The 26,066-nt window shown below is 44.3% G+C and overlaps 1 protein-coding gene across 3 annotated transcripts in view; it reads right to left on the bottom strand.

The window, feature by feature from the left end:
- Positions 1–26,066, bottom strand: part of ARVCF (ARVCF delta catenin family member) — a 1,196,801-nt gene that overhangs the window by 248,057 nt on the left and 922,678 nt on the right. The window contains exon 1 of one of the 3 annotated variants that reach the window (XM_077293392.1): positions 17,023–17,659. The exons of 1 other annotated variant lie outside the window; for it this stretch is intronic. In XM_077293392.1, the coding sequence (XP_077149507.1) occupies positions 17,023–17,043 (21 nt within the window). In that variant the 5' untranslated portion in view covers positions 17,044–17,659. Of the gene's footprint in view, positions 1–17,022; positions 17,660–26,066 lie in introns of those variants that run through there. One more of the 3 variants, XM_077293393.1, reaches the window with a different exon arrangement.

Genomic DNA, 26,066 nt, shown 5'->3' with positions numbered 1-26,066 from the left:
AACCTGCACAAACTCCTCATTCTGCTGATACCCCAATACTGAGCCGCTGCTTCCATATGTGTCCTACAGCACCTGCAGTATGGTACAATAATGGTGCCGCCCCACATAGTAATGCCACCACTGTGTCCCTTACATAGTAATAATGACTCCTTTGTGCTCTCTAGATGATAAAATTCACCCCTAGAAAACATTAATGCCCTGTGCTAGTGCCCTTCACATTTTGTCCCTAAAAAGTAATAATACCACATATGAAATTTTGATGGTCTCAGTACTCTGAGTGCCCCTATAGCAATGTTTAAGTGCCCACTTAACATTTAATTATGTCCCCTAAGTAGCCTCCATGAACAGCTTGACTATACACAGTATGGTGGGCCCACAGCTTTCCTATACACAGTACAATGCCCCCACAGCTCCCCAATACACAATATGATGATCCCACAGCTCCCCTATACACAGTATGATGTCCCCACTGCTTCCCTATACACAGTATGATGTCCCCACTGCTCCCCTATACACAGTATGATGTCCCCACTGCTCCCCTATACACAGTATGATGTCCCCACTGCTCCCCTATACACAGTATGATATCAGCACTGCCCCCTATACACAGTATGATGAACCCACAGCTCCTTTATACACAGTATGATTGGCCCACAGCTCCCGTACATACAGTATGATGTCCAATAGAGCTCCCTTATACATAGAATGATGTTCCCATTGGTCCCTCAAAACACAGTATAATAGTTAATAGTGTCCTGACACTGTCGCCTGCACTGAAAGTCACACTGCCAGGAGGAAATTAACTTTATTCCTCACTGCAGCCAGGGGGGCGGCGCCGGCATGGTTTCAGTCACCGCTCTGTGTATAGAGCGCAGCAGCTGTAACTGCACCTCTTAGGCTATGTGCACACGTTGTGGATTCCATTGTGGATTTTTCCATGCAGATCCTGCAAGATCCGCAGGTAAAATGCCCTGCGTTTTACCTGCGGATTTACTGCGGATTTTGTGCAGTTTTTGTACGGATTTCACCTGTGGTTTTACACCTGCGGATTCCTATTAAGGAATAGGTGTAAAACATTGTGGAATCCGCACAGAGAATTGACATGCTGCGGAAAATATAACGCAGCATTTCCACGTGGAATTTTCCGCAGCATGTGCACTGCGGATTTGGTTTTCCATAGGTTTACATGGTACTGTACAACACATGGAAAACTGCTGCAGATCCGCAGCCAAATCCGCAATGCGTGCACATACCCTTACTTCGACTGACAGCCAGCTCAGCAGCCTCTACCACCCAGTAGTTGCGCACTGATGCCCCTATAAATAATAATGCTTCTTAAGTGCCCACTTGACATTTAATAAGGTCCCCTGAGTCCCCCCATGTACAGTGATAGTGGCCCCAGCATCACAGAGGTTAGCAGGCGGTCAAGTGACGACTTTTTCGGCTTCTCTCAATTCTCTTCTATTGAAAGAAACCAAACCTTTCTAGTCGACACAAGCACATAGTAAACATGTGGTCGCATGACCGCCTGATGACGCCAGTGATATTGGGGCTCATGGCAGCAGGAGCTCCGTGTCATGATTTGGCAGTCTGCTTATTATTAAATTATTAAAGCACCACTCTATCAGGGTTTTTTTTTCACTGCTGGAGGTGCTTTAAGCACAAGTCCCCTGCCCCGGCCATATACTCATCTTCCGCCATATTGACCGCTTTTTGGCATCGCTCCAGTCCCGCAGCTCCATCTTGTAAGCACAGCTTCTGATTGGCCAGAAGTTAGAAGCTGCATCACAAGCGCTCAATGTAAGTCTATGAGGGCCAGGAAGAGGCAAGAAAGAGGCCAGAACGAGGCTCTCATAGACTCACATTGATACCGTACCGCTCCATGAAACGCTAGGGCAGAGGACAGGTCACAAACTGCAGGAGACGAACCCAAACGGTGCGGTGGCGAAAACTGATAAAAACGCCGGAAGGTGAGTATCAGACAGTTGGTCTTAGATTGAGACTATGTGCCCACGTTGCGGATTTGTGTGAGGATTTTTCCACGCAGATTTTGAAAAATCCGCATGTAAAACGCACTGCGTTTTACAAGCGGATTTCCAGCATTTTTTGTGCGGATTTCCCCTGCGGTGTTACACCTACGGATTCCTATTAAGTAACAGGTGTAAAACGCTGCGGAATCCGCACAAAGAACTGACATGCTGCGGAAAATACAGTGCAGCGTTTCCGTGTGGTATTTTCCACAGCATGTGCACTGTGAATTTTGTTTTCTATAGGTTTACATGGTAGAGTCAAATCCGCAACGTGTGCATACCCTTAAAGTGCCACTCCAGAGGTGAAATAAAAAAAATGCTGGAATGATGCTTTAAGGGTATGTGCACACGCTGTGGATTTCTGCGGGTCTGCAGCGGTTTCCCATAAGTTTACAGTACAATGTAAACCTATGGGAAACGAAATCCGCAGGGCACATGCTGCGGAAAAAAACACGCGGAAACACAGCGGTTTATATTCCACAGCATGTCAATTCTTTGTGCGGATTCCGCTGCGGGTTTACACCTGCTCCAATAGAAAACTGCAGGTGTAAACCCGCAGCAGAAACCGCGATAAATCCGCAGTAAAAACCGCAGCGTGTGCACATGCCCTAAATGTGATGCAGCTCATGGCTTACCCAGCTGGTAAGTATAATAAGCCCCCTACCTCCCCATCCCAGAGAACAACTATTACATGTGATGGAGTGCATAAAATCTCATAACAAAACCGTATAATAATCAGCCCCCCAGTGCCGTCGCCCTTCACCCACCCCAGCCCTCACAATACCCTTATCTTCTCACATTCACCTCCTCAGTGCCCTGTCCCCCTCCCCCACAACACCCCCATCCTTTCACATTCACCCCCCAGTGCCCTGTCCCCCTCCCCCACAACACCCCCATAATTTCAGATTCACCCCCCAGTGCCCTGTCCCCCTCCCCCACAACACCCCATCCTCTCACATTTACCCCCTAGTGACTATGACATGCATATCAATCTAATGTATCTTATCCCCACTTACCGATGAAGTTTGCAGCAGGACCAGGAAGTATCTGAGTGATATGGAGGTGGGCACTAGGACCCAGCGTGCCTGCCCTGGGCCAATTCCAGCACAGGGAGAGGGAGGGAAGAAACCTGCAGCCTGGAGAAGCTCCTGAGGTCGGTCAGCACAATCATACAGTTCAGGAGGGACGAGCGTGCAGAATCGCCGTCTGACAGGGAAGCAGGCATTTTGCTGCGCTCCTCCTGTATTGTGCCTCATCACGGAAGTGGCAGTGCCGGCTCCCAGTCGGCCCCTTCATGTGGCAGGGCCCGGGGAGAAGGCCCCCTCTGCCCCCCCAGTAGCTAAGCTACTGCCAACGCCGGTATGGCGGCCCTGGTCCTGGCGGCGGCGTCAGCGCCGCCCGAAGATTTAAAGGGCCCGCGTCTCAAATTTTTTTTTTTTTTTCTTCCTCCTCTCTGGGTCGGAGCCGCCCCCGGCATTGTGCCGCCCGGGGCGGCCCGCCCCCCCCGCACCCCCCTTCCTACGCCACTGCCAGAGGGGAGTCCAGAGAGTGGGAGGTTGCAGTAGTCAAGGCAGAAGATAAGGGCATGCACTAGTGTTTTTGTGGTGTCGCGGTCAAGGAATGCGCAGATCCGGGAAATATTTTTGAGTTTGAGACAGCAGGAGGAGGCAAGGGCTTGGATACGTGGCTTGAAAAGAGGTCAGAGCCGAGGATCACCCCGAGGTATCTGCACCGAAACGGTATCATTAAAAATGCCAGCTCGGCACGCAAAAAATAAGCCCTCACCCGACCCCAGATCACGTAAAATGGAGACGCTGCAGGTATCAGAAAATGGCGCAATTTATTTTTTTTATTTATTTTTTTTTTTCAGCAAAGTTTGGAATTTTTTTTCACCACTTAGATAAAAGAGAACCTAGACATGTTAGGTGTCTATGAACTCAATGGCCTGGAGAATCATAATAGCAGGTCAGTTTTAGCATTTAGTTAACCTAGCAAAAAAGCCGAACAAAAAACAAGTGTGGGATTGCACTTTTTTTTTACAATTTCACTGCACTTGGAATTTTTTTCCCGTTTTCTAGTACACGACATGCTAAAACCAATGATGTCGTTCAAAAGTACAACTTGTTTCGCAAAAAATAAGCCCTCACATGGCCATATTGACAGAAAAATAAAGTTATGGCTCTGGGAAGGAGGGGGAACGAAAAACGAACACGGAAAATCCCAAGGTCATGAAGGGGTTAATTATGTTAACCTCAAATGTAAAAAAGTGATAAGACAACTTTATTCTTCACGTCAGTATGATTACAGTGATACCACATTTACATTTTTTTTATGTTTTGGCACTTTTACACAAAAACTATTTTATAGAAAAAATATTTTTTGCATCACTTTATTCTGAGAGCTATAACTTTTTTAATTTTTCCGCTGATGGAGCTGTATGGTGGCTTGTTTTCTGCGGAACAAGACGAAGATGTCAGCTATATTTTATATTATTATTTTTATATATTATATATTATTTACATTCAAATTTTTATGGCATTTTATACCACTTTTTGTTCAGTGGTATGATGAAAAACCATTTTTCCACAGATGAACACAAATGGGTATTGGTTAAGGGATACCATCAGAATATAGATCAATATGCAAATTGCATGAAAAATATGATGCATTGCAGCCAAGCTCCAATTTTAAGACAAATGTACAACACTACAGACATAGATTTATTAAAGGTCTAAAACACATTGGTGGTCAATTCATCAAGTGCACTACGCTCGCGCTACGCCAGTCTTGCTTGACCTGGCAAGGTACCAAATTCATTAAGAGGCGAATGCCTTTTAATTAATTTGGCATACCAAGATTGGAGTACGCCCAGTTACCAGAAATACTACTCCATTCGTGGACTGAAGTAGCATTTCTACCAAATGCCAGCACCTTTGATGTGTAAGACATGTCGGTGTGGTCACATTGTAGCTCCTCCCAACTTCCATAAATTTTTGCATCATGTTATGTTCAAGTCCCTGTGGCTACATGATTTGCGGCTGTTAGACAACCTCAGCATATGGGGATTGCCCGTTTGTGTTCAGGCTAACAGTCACAAATCATGTAGCCACAAAGACTTGAACATAATATACGAGCACTCCAAGATGCTCAGATAACACCCAAGCATGCTCAATAAGACGTTATCCGAGCACGTTGACTCATCGCTACTGGACAACCCTTTTAAATTAGTTACCCACTACTGGATCCCATAGAAAGTCTTACAAAAAATACCGTAATTATACAGCATTGATGTTCTGGCAGTGATGTGACACTGACAACAATGTAACATTGTTGTGTTCCATTAGCAAAGCAACCTCAGGTCATCAATATTCCATCAGTGAAGATGTTCATTCTGATAAAATAGTAACGTCTGCAGCCGATCAGTAAGTTGTTTATTGGCTGTAGTGAGCACATGACACAACAATGTTGCGTGTGCATTCACTATCATTGTTCTGTACAGCACATGTCCCATTTACACAGAACACTGATTTTCAAGCAAATTTAAAAAGTTTCAAAAGGAGAGTTGTTCTGTCCTAACCAGTGGAGGAGTCAGGAAGCCATCATACACATTAGATGGTTAGCTGATTCTGCTGAAATCAGCAGGTTTGTCTGACGTTTCTAGTGTGTATGGGGGTATTACTTTTCTATAGTGGACTTCTCAGCCACATAAATATTGCTACAGTTTTCTGACAAATAAGGAAACAGCCAATAATAATAATAAGTTAAACTTTTTTTCTCAATTTTTTATTTGGCTAATGTTCTGTAAAGTCAAGCCAACTATGTAACATTATGTACATAGCTGGAAATAAACAAAGTGCTTGGAGGCTGACATAACTTCCACAATACAATGACACTACTGATAAGAGCATCAGATTCTTTCATCCACATATGACTTCATAGTTTACTTTACTTCTTTGTCTCATGTCCTGCAGAGCAAATAGAAGATCTTTGCTGCATTAGCCCACCGGAAAATATCATTACTCACATGCCTCTAGCAGAGGATATTTTTTCTCAGCAATAAATAAACCTATTTTCCTACTTCCCATGATGAATACTAATTAGTCTTGGATTGTCATAGTTTGAGGGTATATAATTATATATATATATATATATATATATATATATATATATATATATATATATATATATATATTTTTTTTAAAGGGAACACTTAAGGCCCCGTCTCACATAGCGAGATCGCTGCTGAGTCACAAGTTTTGTGACTCAACAGCGACCTCAGTAGCGATCTCGCCATGTTTGACACGTACCAGCGACCAGGCCCCTGCTGTGAGATCGCTGGTCGTGTTGGAATGGCCTGGACCTTTTTTTGGTCGTTGAGGTCCCGCTGACATCGCTGAATCGGTGTGTGTGACACGGATTCAGCGATGTCTTCACTGGTAACCAGGGTAAACATCGGGTTACTAAGCGCAGGGCCGCGCTTAGTAACCCGATGTTTACCCTGGTTACCATCGTAAATGTAAAAAAAAAAAAAAAAAAACACTACATACTCACATTCCGGTGCCCGTCAGGTCCCCCGCCGTCCGCTTCCCGCACTGACTGACTGCCGGCCGTAAAATGAAAGTACAGCAAAGTACAGCACAGCGGTGACGTCACCGCTCTGCTGTTAGGGCCGGCGCTCAGTCAGTGCAGGAAGCGGACGCCGGGGGACGCGAAGGTGAGTATGTACTGTTTGTTATTTTACATTTTACACTGGTAACCAGGGTAAACATCGGGTTACTAAGCGCAGCCCTGCGCTTAGTAACCCGATGTTTACCCTGGTTACCCGGGGCATCGTTGGTCGCTGGAGAGCGGTCTGTGTGACATCTCCCCAGCGACCACACAGCGACTAAACAGCGACGCTGCAGCGATCGGCATCGTTGTCTGTATCGCTGCAGCGTCGCTAAGTGTGACGGGGCCTTTAAACAACAGACTATAACTCCAAGTAAATCAAACTTCTGTGAAATCAAACTGTCCACTTAGGAAGCAACACTTTTTGACAATCAATTTCACATGCTGTTGTGCAAATGGAATAGACAACAGATAGAAATTATTGGCAATTATCAAGACACACTCAATAAAGGAGTGGTTCTGCAGGTGGGGACCATAGACCACATCCCAGTACCAATGCTTTCTGGCTGATGTTTTGGTCAGTTTTGAATGTTGGTTGTGCTTTCACACTCATGGTAGCATGAGACGGACTCTACAACCCTCACAAGTGGCTCAGGTAGTGCAGCTCATCCAGGATGGCACATCAATGCGAGCTGTGGCAAGAAGGTTTGTGTCTGTTAGCGCAGTGTCCAGAGGCTGGAGGCGCCACCAGGAGACAGGCCAGTACACCAGGAGACGTGGAGGGGGCTGTAGGAGGGCAACAACCCAGCAGGACCGCTACCTCAGCCTTTGTGCAAGGAGGAACAGGAGGAGCACTGCCAGAGCCCTGCAAAATGACCTCCAGCAGGCCACAAATGTACATGTGTCTGCACAAACTGTTAGAAACTGACTCCATGAGAATGGTCTGAGTGTCCGACGTCCACAGATGGTGTTGTACTCACAGCCCAACACCGTGCAGGACGCTTGGCATTTGCCACAGAACAAAATGCTGACGCTGATGGGAGGGGGTATTACAATGAGGACAGGGGGAAGGGATTTCTACCAGGTAGAGCATGCCCTGGAGCCTGGAAGAAATCATTAACAAAGAAAGTATATAACATTTCTCTACCACAAGACCACTAATATGAGGCATACAGGTAGGACTAGAATAACATTTCTATTTACTGTATGCCCATATTAATATGTCATATATGTCCCGAGGGGTGACAGATACCCTTTAATAGCTGTGGTATTCAGGGGGTACAATGCTGTAATACCGAAGTGAATGGGACAATGCTCCAACACTGGACGGCACAGTTGCATTCTGAGAAAAGAAAAAACAGACAATTGGGCAGATCAAAAAAATATTTAACTATTCTTATACAGTGCAAGTTTAAAGGGAAACAGTCATCAGAAAGCGATTTTTTTTTTCTTAAAAGACATTGTCCACTGCTAGGACAACCCCGCCTCATACCCCACGCTTGGCTCCGATAAGCTCTTTTTATTTTAAATTCACCTCCCGTGCCGTTCCCACAGTGTCGGCAGTTGCTCTCCCCGGGGCTCTCATGCGGTGCTGTGCCCAATCAGTGATGAGGTCTCCACCTTCAGACGAAATGAACATGAACAGGAAAGTCAGATCAGCTGACCCCTGACTTCCTCTTAATGTTCAATTAGACAGGAGGCGGTGACAGTGATGCCAGAGTCAGACAAGGCACAGAGCACCTAAAGTAATTATATATATTACACACACACACCATAAAAGGCAAAACTCTGGCTCATTGAACAGAATAGTTCGCAGCATTGTGGCAATGTATAGCGTAATTCAGTTAAGCAAATAAATTAAAAAAGCATTTACAACATTCGCTTTTCCTATGCTAATCAAGGCTTTGACTAGTCGATGGGACGTTATTTCCCCAGATTCCCTCTTTCCATGTTATCACACCCCTGGAAGTGAACGAAAGATCAGAGGATGGCTCCAGCGGTGCGCTGCGCATGACCGGAAGCCAGGAAATGTACACCTAGCTTCGGAGATGCACTGCGCATGACCAGAAGTAGTCTTCTGAACTTCCCGACATGTGTAGTGCGCACCGCTAAAGCCGGGAAGCCAACACCTGGCTTCAGAGACGCTACTGGAATGAGTGTTGCGCATATTTGCATGTGCTGGCGAGGAGGCGGGCTCATACAAATTATTATATCATGCCCACAGGGGCATGATACCATGGAAAGAGAGCTTACCAGTCTGAGGATCTAACACCCCATTGACTAGTCAAAGCCTTTATTAGCATACTAAAAGTGGAGTTAATAAATGCTTTTTTAAAGCACTTATCTGAATTATGTAAAACAGTAATTGTTAGGGAGGGAGTTTCATTACACATAGGGGAATGCTGCTGGATTGGAGGGCATGGGGGACCGAACAGGTTCCCTTAAACGACATTCACTTTTTTTTCCTGAAAGATCAACTGTTAATAAAATATACTCTTCATTTACTGACCCTGTTTAAGGTTGTATTAACCAAGGTCAAACAATGTCAACAGTACAGAACAATGCATTTTCGAGTGCTGATAACATGTATACAATACTGCCAGGCACTTAACCAATCTCTTAGCAGTTTCTCTGGTGATGAAAGGCATGCACACCAGAGAAAACACACAATCTTATTAATAAGAACCAGCACCTAAGTGGACTTCCTTTTGTATGTGGGATATATTGAAACAGAGTGGGATTTCACAGAAGAAATGTGATAGCCAAAAAGCCCTTAAGGGTATGTGCACACGTCCGGATTTCTTGCAGAAATTTCCTGAAGAAAAGCGGAAATTTTCTGCAAGAAATCCGCATTTTTTTTTTGCGTTTTTTTTAGCATTCTGCAAGCGTAAATAGCTTGCAGAATGCTAAAGTTTTCCAAGCGATCTGTAGCATCGCTTGGAAAACTGACTGACAAGTTGGTCACACTTGTCAAACATACTGTTTGACAAGTGTGACCAACTTTTTACTATAGATGCTGCTTATGCAGCATCTATAGTAAAAGATAGAATGTTTAAAAATAATTTAAAAAATAAAAAAATGGTTATACTCACCCTCTGCAGACAGCCAATCTCCTCAGCGGCGTCCGTTCCTATAGATGCCGGTGTGGTTCAGGACCTGTGATGACGTCGCGGCTTGTGATTGGTCGCGTGAGTCACATGAGCGGTCACGCGACCAATCACAAGACAGTGACATCATCACAAGTCCTGAACCACACCATCTATAGGAACGGAAGCGGCAGCATGCACCGGAGAGGCGGGAACACTTCGGGGGCCATCAGAGGGTGAGTATAGGACTATTTTTTATTTTAATTCTTTTTTTTTTTTACCAATTATATGGTGCTCAGTCCGTGGAGGAGAGTCTCCTCTCCTCCACCCTGGGTACCAACCGCACATAATCTGCTTACTTCCCGCATGGTGGGCATAGCCCCGTGCGGGAAGTAAGCAGATCATTGCACTCCTAGGTGTGCGGAATCCCCGCAATTCTGCATTTTTAATGAACATGTTGCTTTTTTTTCCGCGATGTGATTTTTTTCGCGGAAAAAATGCAACATTTGCACAAAAAATGCGGAATACACTGTAAATAATAGGAGGCATATGTAAGCGTTTTTTCGCGTTTTTATAGCGAAAAAAACGTGAAAAATCCTGAACGTGTGCACATGGCCTAATACTACTACTACTACACCATTCTCCCTTTGTTTCCACAAGAGATTCAAGATCCACAGTTGTAAATACACAAAAAGAATTACCTAATCCCTGCAGTGGGAAGATCCATGCAGATTTTTTTTTTTCCATGTGGCTTTACTCCTTCTGGCTCACATATTTTGTACTACTCTGTATTGCAGAGTCACCCCCTATCCCCATCCCCCCAAAAAAATATGTCAGGATAGGGACTCCAACCGAAGCAAGTGGGAGGTATGCAGAGGTAGAGCAATACCAAACAGACATGTATGCATGCACATTATCGTTGTCACGCAATGCTTTGGAACTGCGGGCAAGAACCAGGTCCCTAGAACTAGAGGCGCCCTGGTCTATCCCTGACCCTTGGATTACTCCTGAAGGTGGAGATGCTGGGTTCACGTGCCTTGCTATGCTCCTATATCAACCCTTTTCTGTCCTCTTCATCACCCAGGGAGGTGGGGAAGCGAAGTGTATATGATAAGACTAACTAGGCAAATAAGGGAAGACGGACAGGGATAAATGAAAATAATGATTCAAAATACACTCAAACAACAGAGTGGAACACAGGAGAGTTAAAGTAAAGAGAAATCAAAATAAGATGTGCACACAAACAAAACTCCAAGCAACAGTCTTCTGAACAAAATTTCAAAACTCCAACCACAAACTACACTTCCAACTAAAAACCAGGCGGTAAGAACTGACACTGGCAATGCCTAAAAGCCAGAGGGGAGCGGCCAACGCTCAACAGTGGAAATAAGCCAGGTAGTAGGCTCCAAGAGCTTGAACTGAACAAATCAACCCTTGCACTGCCAGCAAGAAAAAAACCCTGCACTGTTTAATAAGCTAGTGAAGTACTTCTAACCAGTGGAGGAGTTTGTGAAACCATCCCGATCTTCTGGCCCCTCCCTTTCACGGTATCCCTTTGACAATCGTTCTGTCACACTTGGAGACTGTTTGCAGATGTAATTCACATGCATGAGGCTGTATTCTGGAGATCAGTACGTGCTTTAGACAGCCAGTAACAAATCTGTAAGCTCTATAAAGAACATGTCAGCAGCAGGTTCTGCATTGATCTCAACATCACCGTTCGCCTAAGGCATCAAAAAGGCCTAGGAGGCCTGAAAAGGTGAGACAGAATAATTTCAGATAAATAAGCCATCATGAAGAAATAGCTATCAATCACTGATGCAGGACTGACATTCTTCTCATTACACACCAGCAAATAACAGACTTCATAATCCAGTATGTCAGTAAATAAGCGAGCTTACATCACAAAAGTCATATTTCATACATCGCCAACAGCATAAACACATTGGTCGAACTTGGGTAACAAACTGATGAAAATGAGCCTATAGTTGTAGACAAGGCCGCTTTGTAAATTACATTTTCTAAACAAATATGTTTCTATTGGTTTTATAATAAAAAGGTAATAGGGAGGGGATTCGGAAATTATCGTAGTCAATCAAAAAGGTGCATTCTAAGTTACATTTTCAACACATTCCCTCCAATCGTACTTTACTGGTGAATATTGAGGTCCTCACATCAAAATAAACACAAGTTGCTATAGCAATCTATTCCAGTGCACTGTCACTATAAGGGACTGCTGTAGACGCAGACACTATCTGCAAGACCGTTTTTAATATAACCAACATTTAATATTTTTTGCAGACCTATGTAGAATTAACAAGGAGAATGTATAGAAGGAGTTTAAAGAGAACCTGTCACACTGAAAGAGGGGTCTTATCTGATGTCAGCATGTTACATGGAGCAGGGTAAGCGGAGCAGATTGATATATAGCTTTGAGAAAAAACAATTCCATATCAAGCTCAGTCATTCTGGCATCAGAAGTCCAGTGTGTGCTCCTATTTAGTGGCCAATAGCTAGAGAGGGGACACATTTACTGGGTTGAAAAATGAGCAAGGACTGAAATCATAGTTATGCCAAATCTCTCACATGAAAACAAACGCTCCTCATGGAGTATAACCCTCTGGACCCAGATCATACCATGTTTTCAATGCATCAAGTTACCGTACTTTTAAAATATCTTATTTAGGAATTTACACATGTAGTAGAGTTATGCAGCAGAGAATCAGTTTGACTCATTTAAACTGGATTGTTTTGGAAGAAAAAAAACAAAACAAAACAAAAAAAAACCCAAATAGATTTATGCAAGTTCCACTCACAATGGTTAGCAATGTTCTGCAGCGCTGAGGACCTTGGCTTCAAATCCCGCCAAGGACATCTACAATTTTTTTTTTCTCCCCATGTTTACATGCGTTTCCTCCAGGTACTCCAGTTTCCTCCCACACTCAAACCATAGTGATAGTTAATTAAAGCGAACCTGTCAGCAGGATTTTGGCAAGTAAGCTACAGGTAGTCAACTTGACACTGTTACACTGATTAAAATGATAGCTGGGGTGAAGAAATCTGTCTTGTGGTTCTTGTGTAATCAGTGTTAGAAGTTTTCAGTTATGGATGTGCTCATGCTCCAGGGCAGGACAGTATTCAGGCTTATGTTGGTGCTCTAAGCCAGAGAAACCAAGAAGAGACCTGCTCATAGGCCACCCTGAAGCACAAACAGTCGGTCTCAATGATGAGGAACAGGTTTGTGCTTCGGGATGGCCTGTGGGCAGGTCTTTCCTTGGATTGTTTGGCTTTGAGCAGGAAGATAAGACTCTGCCTACAGTTCCGCCCTGGAGCACAGGCATCTCATTAAACTGAAAACTTCTAACACTGATTACATAAGCACCACAAGACGGATTTCTTCACCTCATTTTAAATCAGCCTAACTGTCAACATGACACTGCCAGTAGTTTATGTTGCAAATTCCTGCTGACCGGTTCGCTTTAAGATTGTCCCCACTGGGGCTCACAATGCTGATAATGTCTGTAAAGTGCCATAGCAAATATAACGACGCTATACAAGTAAATAAATACAGGTATCTGGATAGCTTAATCTTCTATTTCTAGTTTAGTTCTCCCAGATTTCATAAAATTAACACTGGTGAGTAGGTCAAATGACAAAGATGTCTCAATTATTTCTTTTAGCTAAGGTATCAAATAGATGACATTATGGCCATAGAAAGGAATCTCCAATACAGTGATATTTATTAGACCAATGCGAAGCACGCTGAAACACAGATCAAACTTCAGCGACAGATACTAATAGCCAAGTAAGAAGACAGTACATGAACAAGACACTAAAAGTTAAGAAGCATCCTTCATCTGTCTAGATAAAGTACCAGTCTGTAAGGGGAAGTCACAGGGGACATAGACTACATTTAAAAAGATCAATAATTTTCATCTTGAAACCAAGAAAGAAATATCAGCTGAGTGCACTGTGCTACCATCAATGAGATTTATTTCTTTTCTTTGTCTATGCAAGTGAACCTGGATGACAGGACGCCTTGGATCATTCACCTGACACACCCTGGTAGTTACAAAAAAAAAAAAAAAAAAAGACCACACCCACCTGCTAAGGTTATCAGTGCATACAGGAAACAAACAAGTCCGCAGAGTAATGAGATCACCTATTTTCCAGATACTGAGCCTTCACGCTGAAATCTACAAGTTGTAACGTATGGAACAGTTTCAATTAACACCTAGGTGTGTGAAATGCGTTTCGTACTGTACAGTAGGTTGAAACACTCCCATAAGGACTTCAGTTTGACTTCAGAGCTGACAGTAGTTCACAAGTCGTATACTAATACTCTCTGCTGTGAGTTACAAAAAGGGATCATTATCACTAATAAATCAATGTTCATGATGTGGATTAAGATATTCCAGCATGCGAGGAACCACACGTAAACAAAGCCAAGTTTTCAGCCATGCCGTCAGGTACCACACTGAATTGGATTGGGCTGATACCACATTACTAGACACATCTCAGGCTTTATTTTTCACATTCTTCTTTGTAAAAACATAAATTTGCGATCCTAATAACACTTTATAAACAAATACAAAACAGGAAGCATCATCTTGGCACCTTGGTCAACTGGACCTGTATGTTCACACAGAAAGGTTGTGGAACTACATATAGCTGTTCTTCTGCCGCAGTGGTCCCCAACCTTTCTTACCTTGAAAGCCACATTAGATGGTCCCAAGCAAAATCCAGAGAACAACCCTATCCCCACCCCAAGAGTGACATCCACGCTCATGCTCTCCACCCAATTACTGATATAGTGACAGCCAAAACTTTACCAGAGATATCTCCAAGGCAGTATACCTAGATCTAGGGGTTTCCACCCTACATACCTTCGGTATTCTCACATCCACACTCCCACCACAATATTGCATCCAGGTTTAGCATTATCATCCTATACCAAGGCAGGTATATGGTCATCCAGATGGCTCTTCTGTGCTGGGCTACGCAGAAAATCTCAAAACCTGCTCTTCATAGTGGTTTGCTAGATCTGGTGCTAATGTATCAAGTTGACAGGCAGCCACAATCACACTTGTAGAAATAATATTCCCATTTGGCCAAGTGCCATCTATATATTTGTGCAGTAAAGACCCTCATATCAAGAGATTTGTTCTTGTATTGGTACTGGCAGACCCAGCAGAGCATTCATTTCTGGTATAAACAGAATTAGGTTGCATTGAGTTCTCGATTACCACATATAACTGGTTATATCATAGCAAACTGGAGTGAGAATGGCAATATTCAATATACTATGCAGTATTTAAAGCCTCCCAGGCATCACTTCACACTCTGCAATTTGTCACTACAGCTCTTCCATGAAGCCGACATGATAGTATATGGTGGCGCAGTTCTTGTGAGAACACTTTCTAAATGCAGCTCATTGCAACATTGCCCAAACATTAAAAAGTTTAGCAGCGGGCAAACTTAACAACTGCAAAAATGTCATATGCACTTCATGAAAATTGGTATCTGAAAGGATCGGCTAGAACAGGCAAAAACTGACAGTTTGTGTATGGTATTGAAAACCTGAATTCTCAGGGTCCATTTGCAGGATATAATGCAAGACAAGCATAATATTTGCTAGTGGTAGTAGTACAACAGACTTTATTGCACATGGAGGATTATTCTGGACAAGGTATGGTGATATATGGACATACTGTAGTAGCCATGCTTGGAGACAGTTTGCCCATTTAGTAGGCACATAATAGGACCATTCATTAGTTACAAATCCTATGGATTGGGCCATGTAATAAGACATTACAGTAGAAATGAGCAGCACTGTAGGTAATAGTGCACAACTCTCATCTCATTGACTGACAATACCTTGGCCTAAACAGAAAGGAGAATCGTTTACAGCTAATCCATAGCTGCTGGAAGATCCTGGGACATCAGTTTACTTTATAGCAGGACTTCGATGTGGACATAAAAGATGCTGTCACTGTATTAAAATCTTACCGCCCCATCAGGCACAATGAAGCCATTTCCAATACTAATGAGTTAGGTAGTAAAAGTGAAAGGCAATCTCATGGATGCAAATATTGATTAGTGAAATAACATGGCATAATGTCTTCTGCTTTCAAGATATTAAATTACAAAACGGATGTGGCGGCAGAACCCAGACGTTTACCAGGAGATGAATCAACGTATTGACAGTTTGGCCATGGGAGGGGGTGAACACGCTGATTTTTAGTAGGGGAGAGTTCTTCAAATATTACTATGCAGATTGAATACTGTTAATTATTACTGGAGCAAGGCTTAAGATTATTGGACTGCTGTGCCAACAACATACGGGATGGCACCCTGCGCCACTCAGTGCCAGGGTGCAGCAAACAACGTGATGCACGGAATTATCTGCCTCCCAGCTTTATGTCCCTGGGATAAAAGAGCAGGGTATGCCTTCATCTGCCCTGTGTAGGGTACAGCTGGCATCCAGCACGGCACACAGCCATATATTACAGACTGCTGGATCATCTGGGGAGCTGAAGGAAATGGATCACACCCACAGCTCTAAGTCTCAGTCTTCGGGGATCAGGGAGCTAGATGCCATGTTATCCTACAGATGGAGCACAGCTGGTTTTCTCATTCAGCTCATTGGATCGTGAGAACTAGACCTAGATCACAATTTGGGGCAAATAGAAACTTAGCTCTACTATATCTGCTAGCTATACAGTATTGGTCCAACACGGGGCAGATCACAGGTATGCCCACTCCTTGGTGTGACCAGGTATGCCAGGTATGCCCCTTCTACCGCCCCCACCCAGTATCGCCACAGAAAAGTAGAATCAGATGCTCCAGCCTTGTAGAAGCAAGAATGGAAAGTATGCGGAGGGCTGCTGGAGTCAGGGGAGCACCCCAAACACTACATGGGGGGGGACCACCCCAAACACTACATGGGGGGGGGGACCACCCCAAACACTACATGGAGGGAGGGCCACCACCCCAAACACTACATGGGGGGGGGGCACCACCCCAAACACTACATGGGGGGGGGGCACCACCCCAAACACTACATGGGGGGGGGGCACCACCCCAAACACTACATAGGGGGGGGGGGACCACCCCAAACACTACATAGGGGGGGGGGGGACCACCCCAAACACTACATAGGGGGGGGGGACCACCCCAAACACTACATGGGGGCTAGTGCAACTTGTCACCGCCTAGAAGTTGGGTAAACTCGTCAGTCTGCAGTGCAGCTCCACAGAGAGCAGAGGACGGAGCACACACACGGACACATGACTGACCTGTGTGAGTTCTGCAGGCATCTATGCAGCGGTGAGTGCCGCCTCCGTGCACGGCCACAGGTCACTACAGACGGTGACAGCCTCCGCTGCTTTCCTCCACCTCAGTGCGGGGTGCCCGGTCCTGTGCCCCCTGCACATCAGCCTCCGAGCCCCGCTGCTCCCGCGGCTGGAATATCCCCAAATCCTGCACCTCAGACAGTCCGTCCGGCAGATCCCAGCCCGTGCAGTCCGTCCGGCAGCGCGCCTCCTTTGTACGCCTCACATTCCCCTTCTCCCGTCCCTGGCAGACTGCCGCCCCACAGCGAGCAGCCCCAGTCCCCCTCCTCTGAGGGTGGGAGCAGATAGACGGCCACAGCTGGGAGCTGAAATAAAGCTCAGGCCACACCCAGCAGACTGGCGGCAGCGCCGGAGCCGGTGCACGGAGGGAGCGGGCTGCAGTACACGCTGCATGCAGTGCTGGCTGTTATGGCGGAGAACTGGCTGCCCGGGACTCAGCCCCCAGCCCAGGAGCTACTCCGGTCACTGTTATGGGGGCACCAGGAGCATTAATTGGCTCCACACACAGTCTGGGGAGCAGAAAGCTTACTGACGCGTCCTGCCTCACACGGCCGGGAGGCCTCCCCCGGAGTGTCCCAGATGCGGAGCAGGTCACATGGCCAGGTGGTGGCAGCACTCCAGGGTGACCACAGGCAGAACTTCCATGCGTCCTGCCTCCCCTGTGCTTCCCTCTATGGCTGGATGAATAGGCATTGTGATCAGGTATCCAGCATCATCCACTAAAGATCACCCAGCCATCACTAATCCATCACTTATATGGCAGGACAAATAGGCATTGTGATCAGGTATCCAGCATCATCCTCCACTAAACATCACCCAGCCATCACTAAACATCACCCAGCCATTCTCTGTGTTTCCCTTATATGGCTGGATGAATAGGCATTGTGATCAGGGATCCAGCATCATCCTCCACTAAACATCACCCAGCCATCACTTATATGGCATTATAAATAGGCATTGTGATCAGAGATCCAGCATCATCCACTAAACATCACCCAGCCATCACTAAACATCACACCCCCATTCTCTGTGTTTCCCTTATATGGCAGGATAAATAGGCATTGTGATCAGGTAGCCAGCATCATCCACTAAACATCACCCAGCCATCACTAAACATCACACCCCCATTCTCTGTGTTTCCCTTATATGGCAGGATAAATAGGCATTGTGATCAGGTAGCCAGCATCATCCACTAAAGATCACCCAGCCATCACTTATATGGCATTATAAATAGGCATTGTGATCAGGGATCTAGCATCATCCTCCACTAATCACCACTAAACATCACCCAGCCATCACTAATCCATCACTTATATGGCAGGATAAATAGGCATTGTGATAAGGGATCCAGCATCATCCTCCACTAAACATCACCCAGCCATCACACCACCATTCTCTGTGCTTCCCTTTTATGGCTGGATGAATAGGCATTGTGAATAGGGGATCTAGCATCATCCTCCACTAATCACTATTCCATCACTACACATCACACACCCCCATTCACTGTGCTTACCTATATGGCTGGATGAATAGACATTGTGATCAGGGGATCTAGCATCATCCTCCACTAATCACCACTAATCCATCTCTACACATCACACCTCCATTCTCTGTACTTTCACAGAGATTGTACAGAATATAGAAAATGAATGTAATAGTCATGAAGAGGAACATCCAGGAAAGTCATCTGACTGCCTACGGTGTCTTTATTTAGCCCAAATTCTGTTATGTGTGTGAGATTTTCTTGCAGAAATTCTGAAAACACCTAAAAAAACATGCAGAGATTGCTCAGTGTATTGAGATGTCTGGGGAGCTGTCAGCACATTTGGATATAAGGAAGTCGTAGTTCAGCTGTGTAGGCGCCAGTCACCCATCAGAAATGAAACCGTTATTTTAGGGCTCCAATGTGCCAGTCACGAAAAGTATAGGGTAGAAACCAAACAGGCTGGAAGTGCACTGGGGTGTGTCAATGCACTCGGACAGTTTCTGCAATGCGCCCCGACACCCCCGGCTCACCTCCAGTCTGACTTACATAAGGCTTCTACACTGGATTTTTAGCATGGATACCACTTTTTCTATATATAAAAGCTCTCCTGACATGGCCACTACAGTACATTCTTCATGAAATAACAGTTGTCAATCCTAAAACCCAGCAATGAGCTTATTCTCTGTATTTCCTCTTAAAAAATCTGAATAAATTGACATTTGGGTGTTACCAGTTAGGGTCTGCCCTACCTAGTCTACCACTGTCCAATCACTGCAGACATCCAGCCATCAGCAGTGTTCCTCAACCCATTTCTTGACTGATGGCTGCAGCCTTTCATTTCTTTGGTGCATATATTTTTCCTTCTGTCCGTCTCTAAGACATTATACCAAATCTCAGTTTTCCAGTTTCCTTTCCAATAATTTTTTAGATCTATTTTTTGGACATCCGTCCAGTATAAAGATGGATAGAAAAGTTTGTGAAACATTTCAGATGTGAAGCAAGGGTCAGGCTTCATTTTCCTTTGTCCGTCAAGGATGACTACGAAAGTTGGTGTGATGACTACTAGAGTGGTGTGATGACTACTAAAGTTGGTGTGATGACTACTAGAGTGGTGTGATGACTACTAGAGTTGGTGTGATGACTACTAAAGTTGGTGTGATGACTACTAGAGTTGGTGTGATGACTACTAGAGTTGGTGTGATGACTACTAGAGTGGTGTGATGACTACTAAAGTTGGTGTGATGACTACTAGAGTTGGTGTGATGACTACTAGAGTTGGTGTGATGACTACTAGAGTGGTGTGATGACTACTAAAGTTGGTGTGATGACTACTAGAGTGGTGTGATGACTACTAGAGTTGGTGTGATGACTACTAAAGTTGGTGTGATGACTACTAGAGTTGGTGTGATGACTACTAGAGTTGGTGTGATGACTACTAGAGTTGGTGTGATGACTACTAAAGTTGGTGTGATGACTACTAGAGTGGTGTGATGACTACTAAAGTTGGTGTGATGACTACTAGAGTTGGTGTAATGACTACTAGAGTTGGTGTGATGACTACTAGAGTGGTGTGATGACTACTAGAGTGGTGTGATGACTACTAAAGTTGGTGTGATGACTACTAGAGTTGGTGTGATGACTACTAGAGTTGGTGTGATGACTACTAGAGTTGGTGTGATGACTACTAAAGTTGGTGTGATGACTACTAGAGTTGGTGTGATGACTACTAGAGTTGATGTGATGACTAGTAAAGTTGGTATGACGACTACTAGAGTTGGTGTGATGACTACTAGAGTTGGAGTAAATTGATTTGAATGTTCCATTCCATCGGCCATTTCAGTGGTCAGTGGCTATTGGAGCGGGAGAACCGCCCCTTACCTGATGGCATCTGCAACTCATCACTCGTCACATGTGCGTCATGCCACAATAATGACCTCATGCTAGAGCAGGAAATCACAAGAGGAGCTGAGGTTAGGTAAGAGGTGGTACCCCCTCTCTCTATTCTACTGTCATGGCAGATGGAATGGGATCTGCTACTCTGTGTCTATGGTCCCTGAGTTTTCAGCACTGTTTGATGATGGGCGCCATCTACAACCATGCAGGATGACAAGCTCTCTATACCATTGTGGGATGTGTTGATGCTACAGGAAAAAAATACTGTTAAGCTGCTTGTTCTAGTCATGGTGGTCTACCATGTTTTGCCTGTTGTAAAATAATATTTTACAGATTTGTGAGCACGCTGCGAATTTTAGACCAGTAAGTCTCTCGGTATATGTGTGAACAGGAGCACGCCTGTCTGTCTACAGCTAAGCAGGCAGGGAGAAGCTGGTGGAGACATGCCTCTTGGACCTCTTCCTCTGCTGGGCTTTCATGTATGTATTTTTCTGAAGTACCCCAGTGAAATTTAGCATGGAGGAATCGGTCACTGATTCCTGCTGCCCGTGGTTCACTGTAAGAATGGAGTATGAAACATCAGTCTTGGGTAAATGACCCTTTATGCCTGTTATGTAGGAAGCCTTATCCTGCCTAGTTATGGATGGGGCCAAGCTAGGAATACATCATGATATAATTTCACACTTTCCATTTAGGATTTAGAGTGACAACTCCTTGTGAAAGATAGATATATGGTTAGTCATCGGGACAGCGGACACGTATAACTAAAGGCAGCTCAATATTTTTAAAGGATTTTGCCACCAAAGTGTTTTATGACATATTGATAGGACATGTCATAAAACACTTCGGCGAGATCTCTTTTGCGGAAAAGGATATCTCGGGACCCATATTTTCTAGTGACTCTATTCCGTTTTCTTTTTTCTCTCTCTGAAAATGTTTATATTATGCATTTCATTAAAATCATTAATCTGGGGCTAATTTACAGCACAATTCCTCTACTTCGTGTGTACCAGGAGCTCAAATCCTCTATCTGGACCCTTCACAACATATCGTGCTACCGATAATGGTGACATGTATATCGATTCCCACATACCAGTTCACAACATATCTTGATTCTTAATACCGTTCTCCTGGCACTGCATGGCTCACTTTAGTGGGTAACCATTATATTTCTTTTGTTCTCTATTGTGCATACAGAATGATAGTCACCTGTGACCAAACGTTCTGCAAGCCTTGAATAGATGTAACATATACTGCTGTGTAATGACTGTATTGTCGCTAATGGAGGTACTTTCTTCATGAGAGTATAGTCAACTACATAGTAACATTTGGACTAGTAATGCTTTCTTTCAGATTTATATACACACTTACACTAATAACATTTTGCAGGACAGACTTTATGGCTGATTTATTCAAGTAAATCAGGAAACAAATGTAATATTTTGTTTTATGGCTTCATATAAAAATAATGGAGAGGAGATTATAGCGCAAATATAAACTGAGTCAAAACATACAACTTCAGATAGAAAATATGATCCCAAGTTCAGGAGTTGCAAAATAATAATCAGTAATAGAAATTCGCTTTTTGTGAATGTCAAAATCTGCAATGTTCATAAATGATAAATATTCTAAAATATTGTGTTTCTATCTGTGGCTTAAGGCCCCTGCACACATTAGACTAAAGTCAGCTGAACCCAGCAGTATCAGCAGGTTCAGCTGTCAATGTAATGTATATGGGGGTTTCCTGATTCTCCCCCAACAGATCATGTCCAGGGGAGAGAAGGTTCCAGTCTGTTGGATTCCAATGGTCAATCTTTCCTGTTCTCTGAGAGACAAGTCGCAACTAGAGGAGTCCGACAGGAGCGCTCAGCTAAACCAAACATGCCTGTGTATTGGGGAGTCGACAGATAACGGTCAATAATGGTTTTACAGCTAAGAGCTATCTAACATGTACAGTGCCAGAGTTCGTCTTTTAATTAGGCGGACTGGCGCAATGTCATCATTGTGGCATCACGCACATATGATATCACACCAGGCTGGCTAATCAAAAGAAGAGATTTGGATGCCGTCACATTAGAGGAAGCTTGTAACGTTTTTTGGTGCGTCGTTCCCGTCTTTTCCGACCGCGCATGCGCGGCCGGAACTCCGCCCCCGCCTCCCCGCACCTCACAATGGGGCAGCGGATGCGTTGAAAAACAGCATCCGCTGCCCCCGTTGTGCGGCGCTTCCATAGCTAGCGTCGGTACGTCGCATAGCGACGTGCAGCGCACGACACTAGTGTGAACGTAGCCCTAACTGAACAGTGGCCACAGATTACTGACACGGCAGATGGACTTGGTCCTGCGAATCGATTCACACCACCTCTAGTTGGGTGCCTTTAACAGCCTGCCCAAATCATGTCATGTGGCAGGGAGGGAAGTACAATACATATTGGTGTGAGACAAGAAGCCCGCTCTCTGGAAGTTTTATTTCTGGTAACTTTCTGCCAGAAATTTCAAGCTCAACCCAATGTGCCACCTCTGTGCATCCTGTGTAATCAAATACTGCTATATTTTGCACATATCCACTTCTATCATCTAAAGGCCCTCATACACAATAGACTAATGTCGCCGAACCTGATGATATCGATATGCTAGGCCGACATATGAGGGCTTACCAATTCTCCCCCAACAGATGATGCTGGGGAGATAAGGAAGTCTGACTTTGGGCTGCTGATCCTTTCGCTCTTGTTGAAATAAGCCACTGTCAGAGGAGTCTGGCTGCAGCTCTCTGATAGAGAACAAAGACGCCCTTGGCAGAGCAAGCGCTCCTGTGTATGGAGGGATCACTGTTGGCGAAACCTATTGTCCAGCCACCACCTATCTATCGTGCATGAAGGCCTTAATAGTTTCAGCCTAAAAGGCAGCCATAAACCATAGATCAGCACCATATTGCACTCCAGGTGCTGTGAATATGCAACTCCCAATACACCAGTCCTCTGACCACATGTGGCTGTAAGGGAATCCTGGGAGTTATAGTTTTACAACACCTAGAGTACCAAAGGCTGATGATTTTGGCCATACTCAACATAGAGGAATTTTTGACAAATGCAACTTGGACAGACAATAATCTAGTCTCTATGGGGCAGTTAGATTTTTAAGACACTGAACCTTTTTTTGTATTGCTTCCCAGATCTGCCACTGTTGTCTGACATGTTCATGGTCGGATCATTCGTACAAATAATCTGATGGTGACTGATGTCTGTATACTGATCAATAATCATCTTTATGTATATAGCAAGCTTAACTGACAGAAGTAAGAATTCTCATTGAAAAGATCTAGTTCTACCGTAATACTTTTGCTTGGACAGTTTGGTGGGATGTACAGCATTTTTGCCAAAATGTTGTACCCCTATAGTCACGGAAGCGAAGTGCTCACCTCGTCTCATGGACAGTGGACGTCTAAAGAAAATAAAGAAATTCACAGCATTATTGAGGCTGTATAACTTCTACCACACTTCTACTCTACAGGTACAATTACCGATCACAATGGGACAATTTGCGGCCCTTATTTGTTATTATGCATTTTCCTTCTAGCGTAGCTGATAGTAAGTGTAGTATAAGGGGCTGTGTCAACAGCGGTAAAGACATATTCTCTGTATCTCACGCACCTACGAGATGTGAATATTTCATTCTGGTCCTGCCATTCTCATGCTCGGTGCAGTTGCTTACACAGACTTGAATAAAATAAACAGCTCAGAGGGGAAATGCCAAAAGGTTTTTTACATTCCTGAGAATATCTCCTGGCATGCTTCCTGCCATGAGCGTACAGTCGTGAGGTGGACCATGGACCCAAGACTGCATTACAGAGCACTCAAGAATTCTGGAGCTTTCCTTATAAGGATACAAGGGGAAGTATTACTGATAACAAAAGCACAGGGCTAAGGATTCCTGACAAAAGATCGCATTACTCAATCGCTACTAGTAGGACCTGTTATGCATTGCCATTCCCACTGCATTGGAAAGAAAGCAGGCTTTATGTTACTTACAAATTATAATAATAATAATCTTTATTTTTATATAGCGCTAACATATTTCGCAGCGCTTTACAGTTTGAACACATTATCAAATTTCCTTATACGTTACCTACAATAGAGATTTTAGAAGAAACTACTAATGCTCAAAGGGAATATATCATCACATCCTCAAATGGTTATTCCCAAAAAATCAACTTGTGGATCCACGTGCTTGGCCTCTGCTCTATTCACTGTCTATAGGACTGCCAGAAAAAGCAGAGTGCTGTACTGTTCCATAGACAGTGGACAGAGTGGAGACCGCACATGGGCATGTCTGCTCCACTCACGGCGGGACTGAAAAGCCTCAGAGTTCGAAAGCTCCGATCTTTGGATCATTGGGGATCCAGGCAGTCAGACCCCAGCAACCAGCAAGTTATCCTCTATTCCTAAGATAGGGGATAATTTGACTTTAGGGGGAATAACCCTTACCACTTTAATACACAGATTAAAAGATGCATATCCCTATATACAATGGTTATGTGCATAGATGTCTAAAGTCAATTACCGTATCCCTTCAATGACTGCCGAACCATGACTCATACCAAGCACAGTCCTCACCCATCAGAGTAAAACACAAAAAATGCTTATGCAATGCATGAAATGATTTGCTAGTGAATGGTACTGACAGCTCTCTGAACTAAATGTGCTCACATATTAATGCAGCAACACTGTGGTTTCAGCAAGTTCTGCAATCTAAGTCCACTTGGCAGCCATTCACCAATGAGCCTTGTTAAGGCAGTGGACCTGGTGTTTGCAGAGGAAAGACGGACTACAAACACATGCATGACTAGTCCTATATACAGTGGGTAAGGAAAGTATTCAGACCCCTCTAAATTTTTCACTCTTTGTTTCATTGCAGCCATTTTGTAAATTAAAAAAAGTTCATTTTTTTCTCATTAATGTACACTCTGCACTCCATTTTGCCTGAAAAAAAAACAAATGTAGAAATTTTTGCAAATTTAGTAAAAAAGAAAAACTGAAATATCACATGGTCATAAGTATTTAGACCCTTTGCTCAGACACTCATATTTAAGTCACATGCTGCCCATTTCCTTGTGATCCTCCTTGAGATGGTTCTACTCCTTCATTGGAGTCCAGCTGTGTTTAATTAAACGGATAGGACTTGATTTGGAAAGGCACACACCTGTCTACATAAGACCTCACAGCTCACAGTGCATGTCAGACCAAATGAGAATCATGAGGTCAAAGGAACTGGCCAAGGAGCTCAGAGACAGAATTGTGGCAAGGCACACATCTGGCCAAGATTACAACAAAACTTCTGCAATACTCAAGTTTCCTAAGTGCACTGTGGCCTCCATAATCCTTAATAGGAAGACGTTTGAGACCACCAGAAGTCTTCCTAGACCTGGCCTTCCAGCCAATTCTGGAAGAAGAGCCTGGTGAGAGAGGTAAAGAGAACCCCAAGATCACTGTGGCTGAGCTCCAGAGATGCAGTAGGGAGATGGGAGAAAGGTCCATAAAGTCAACTATCACTGCAGCCCTCCACCAGTCAGGCCTTTATGGCAGAGTGGCCCGACGGAAGCCTCTCCTCAG

This window comes from Ranitomeya variabilis, chromosome 1 (genome assembly GCF_051348905.1).
Source record: "Ranitomeya variabilis isolate aRanVar5 chromosome 1, aRanVar5.hap1, whole genome shotgun sequence".
NCBI classification, from domain to species: domain Eukaryota; kingdom Metazoa; phylum Chordata; class Amphibia; order Anura; family Dendrobatidae; genus Ranitomeya; species Ranitomeya variabilis.
This window is presented reverse-complemented; position numbering and strand designations above follow the sequence as displayed.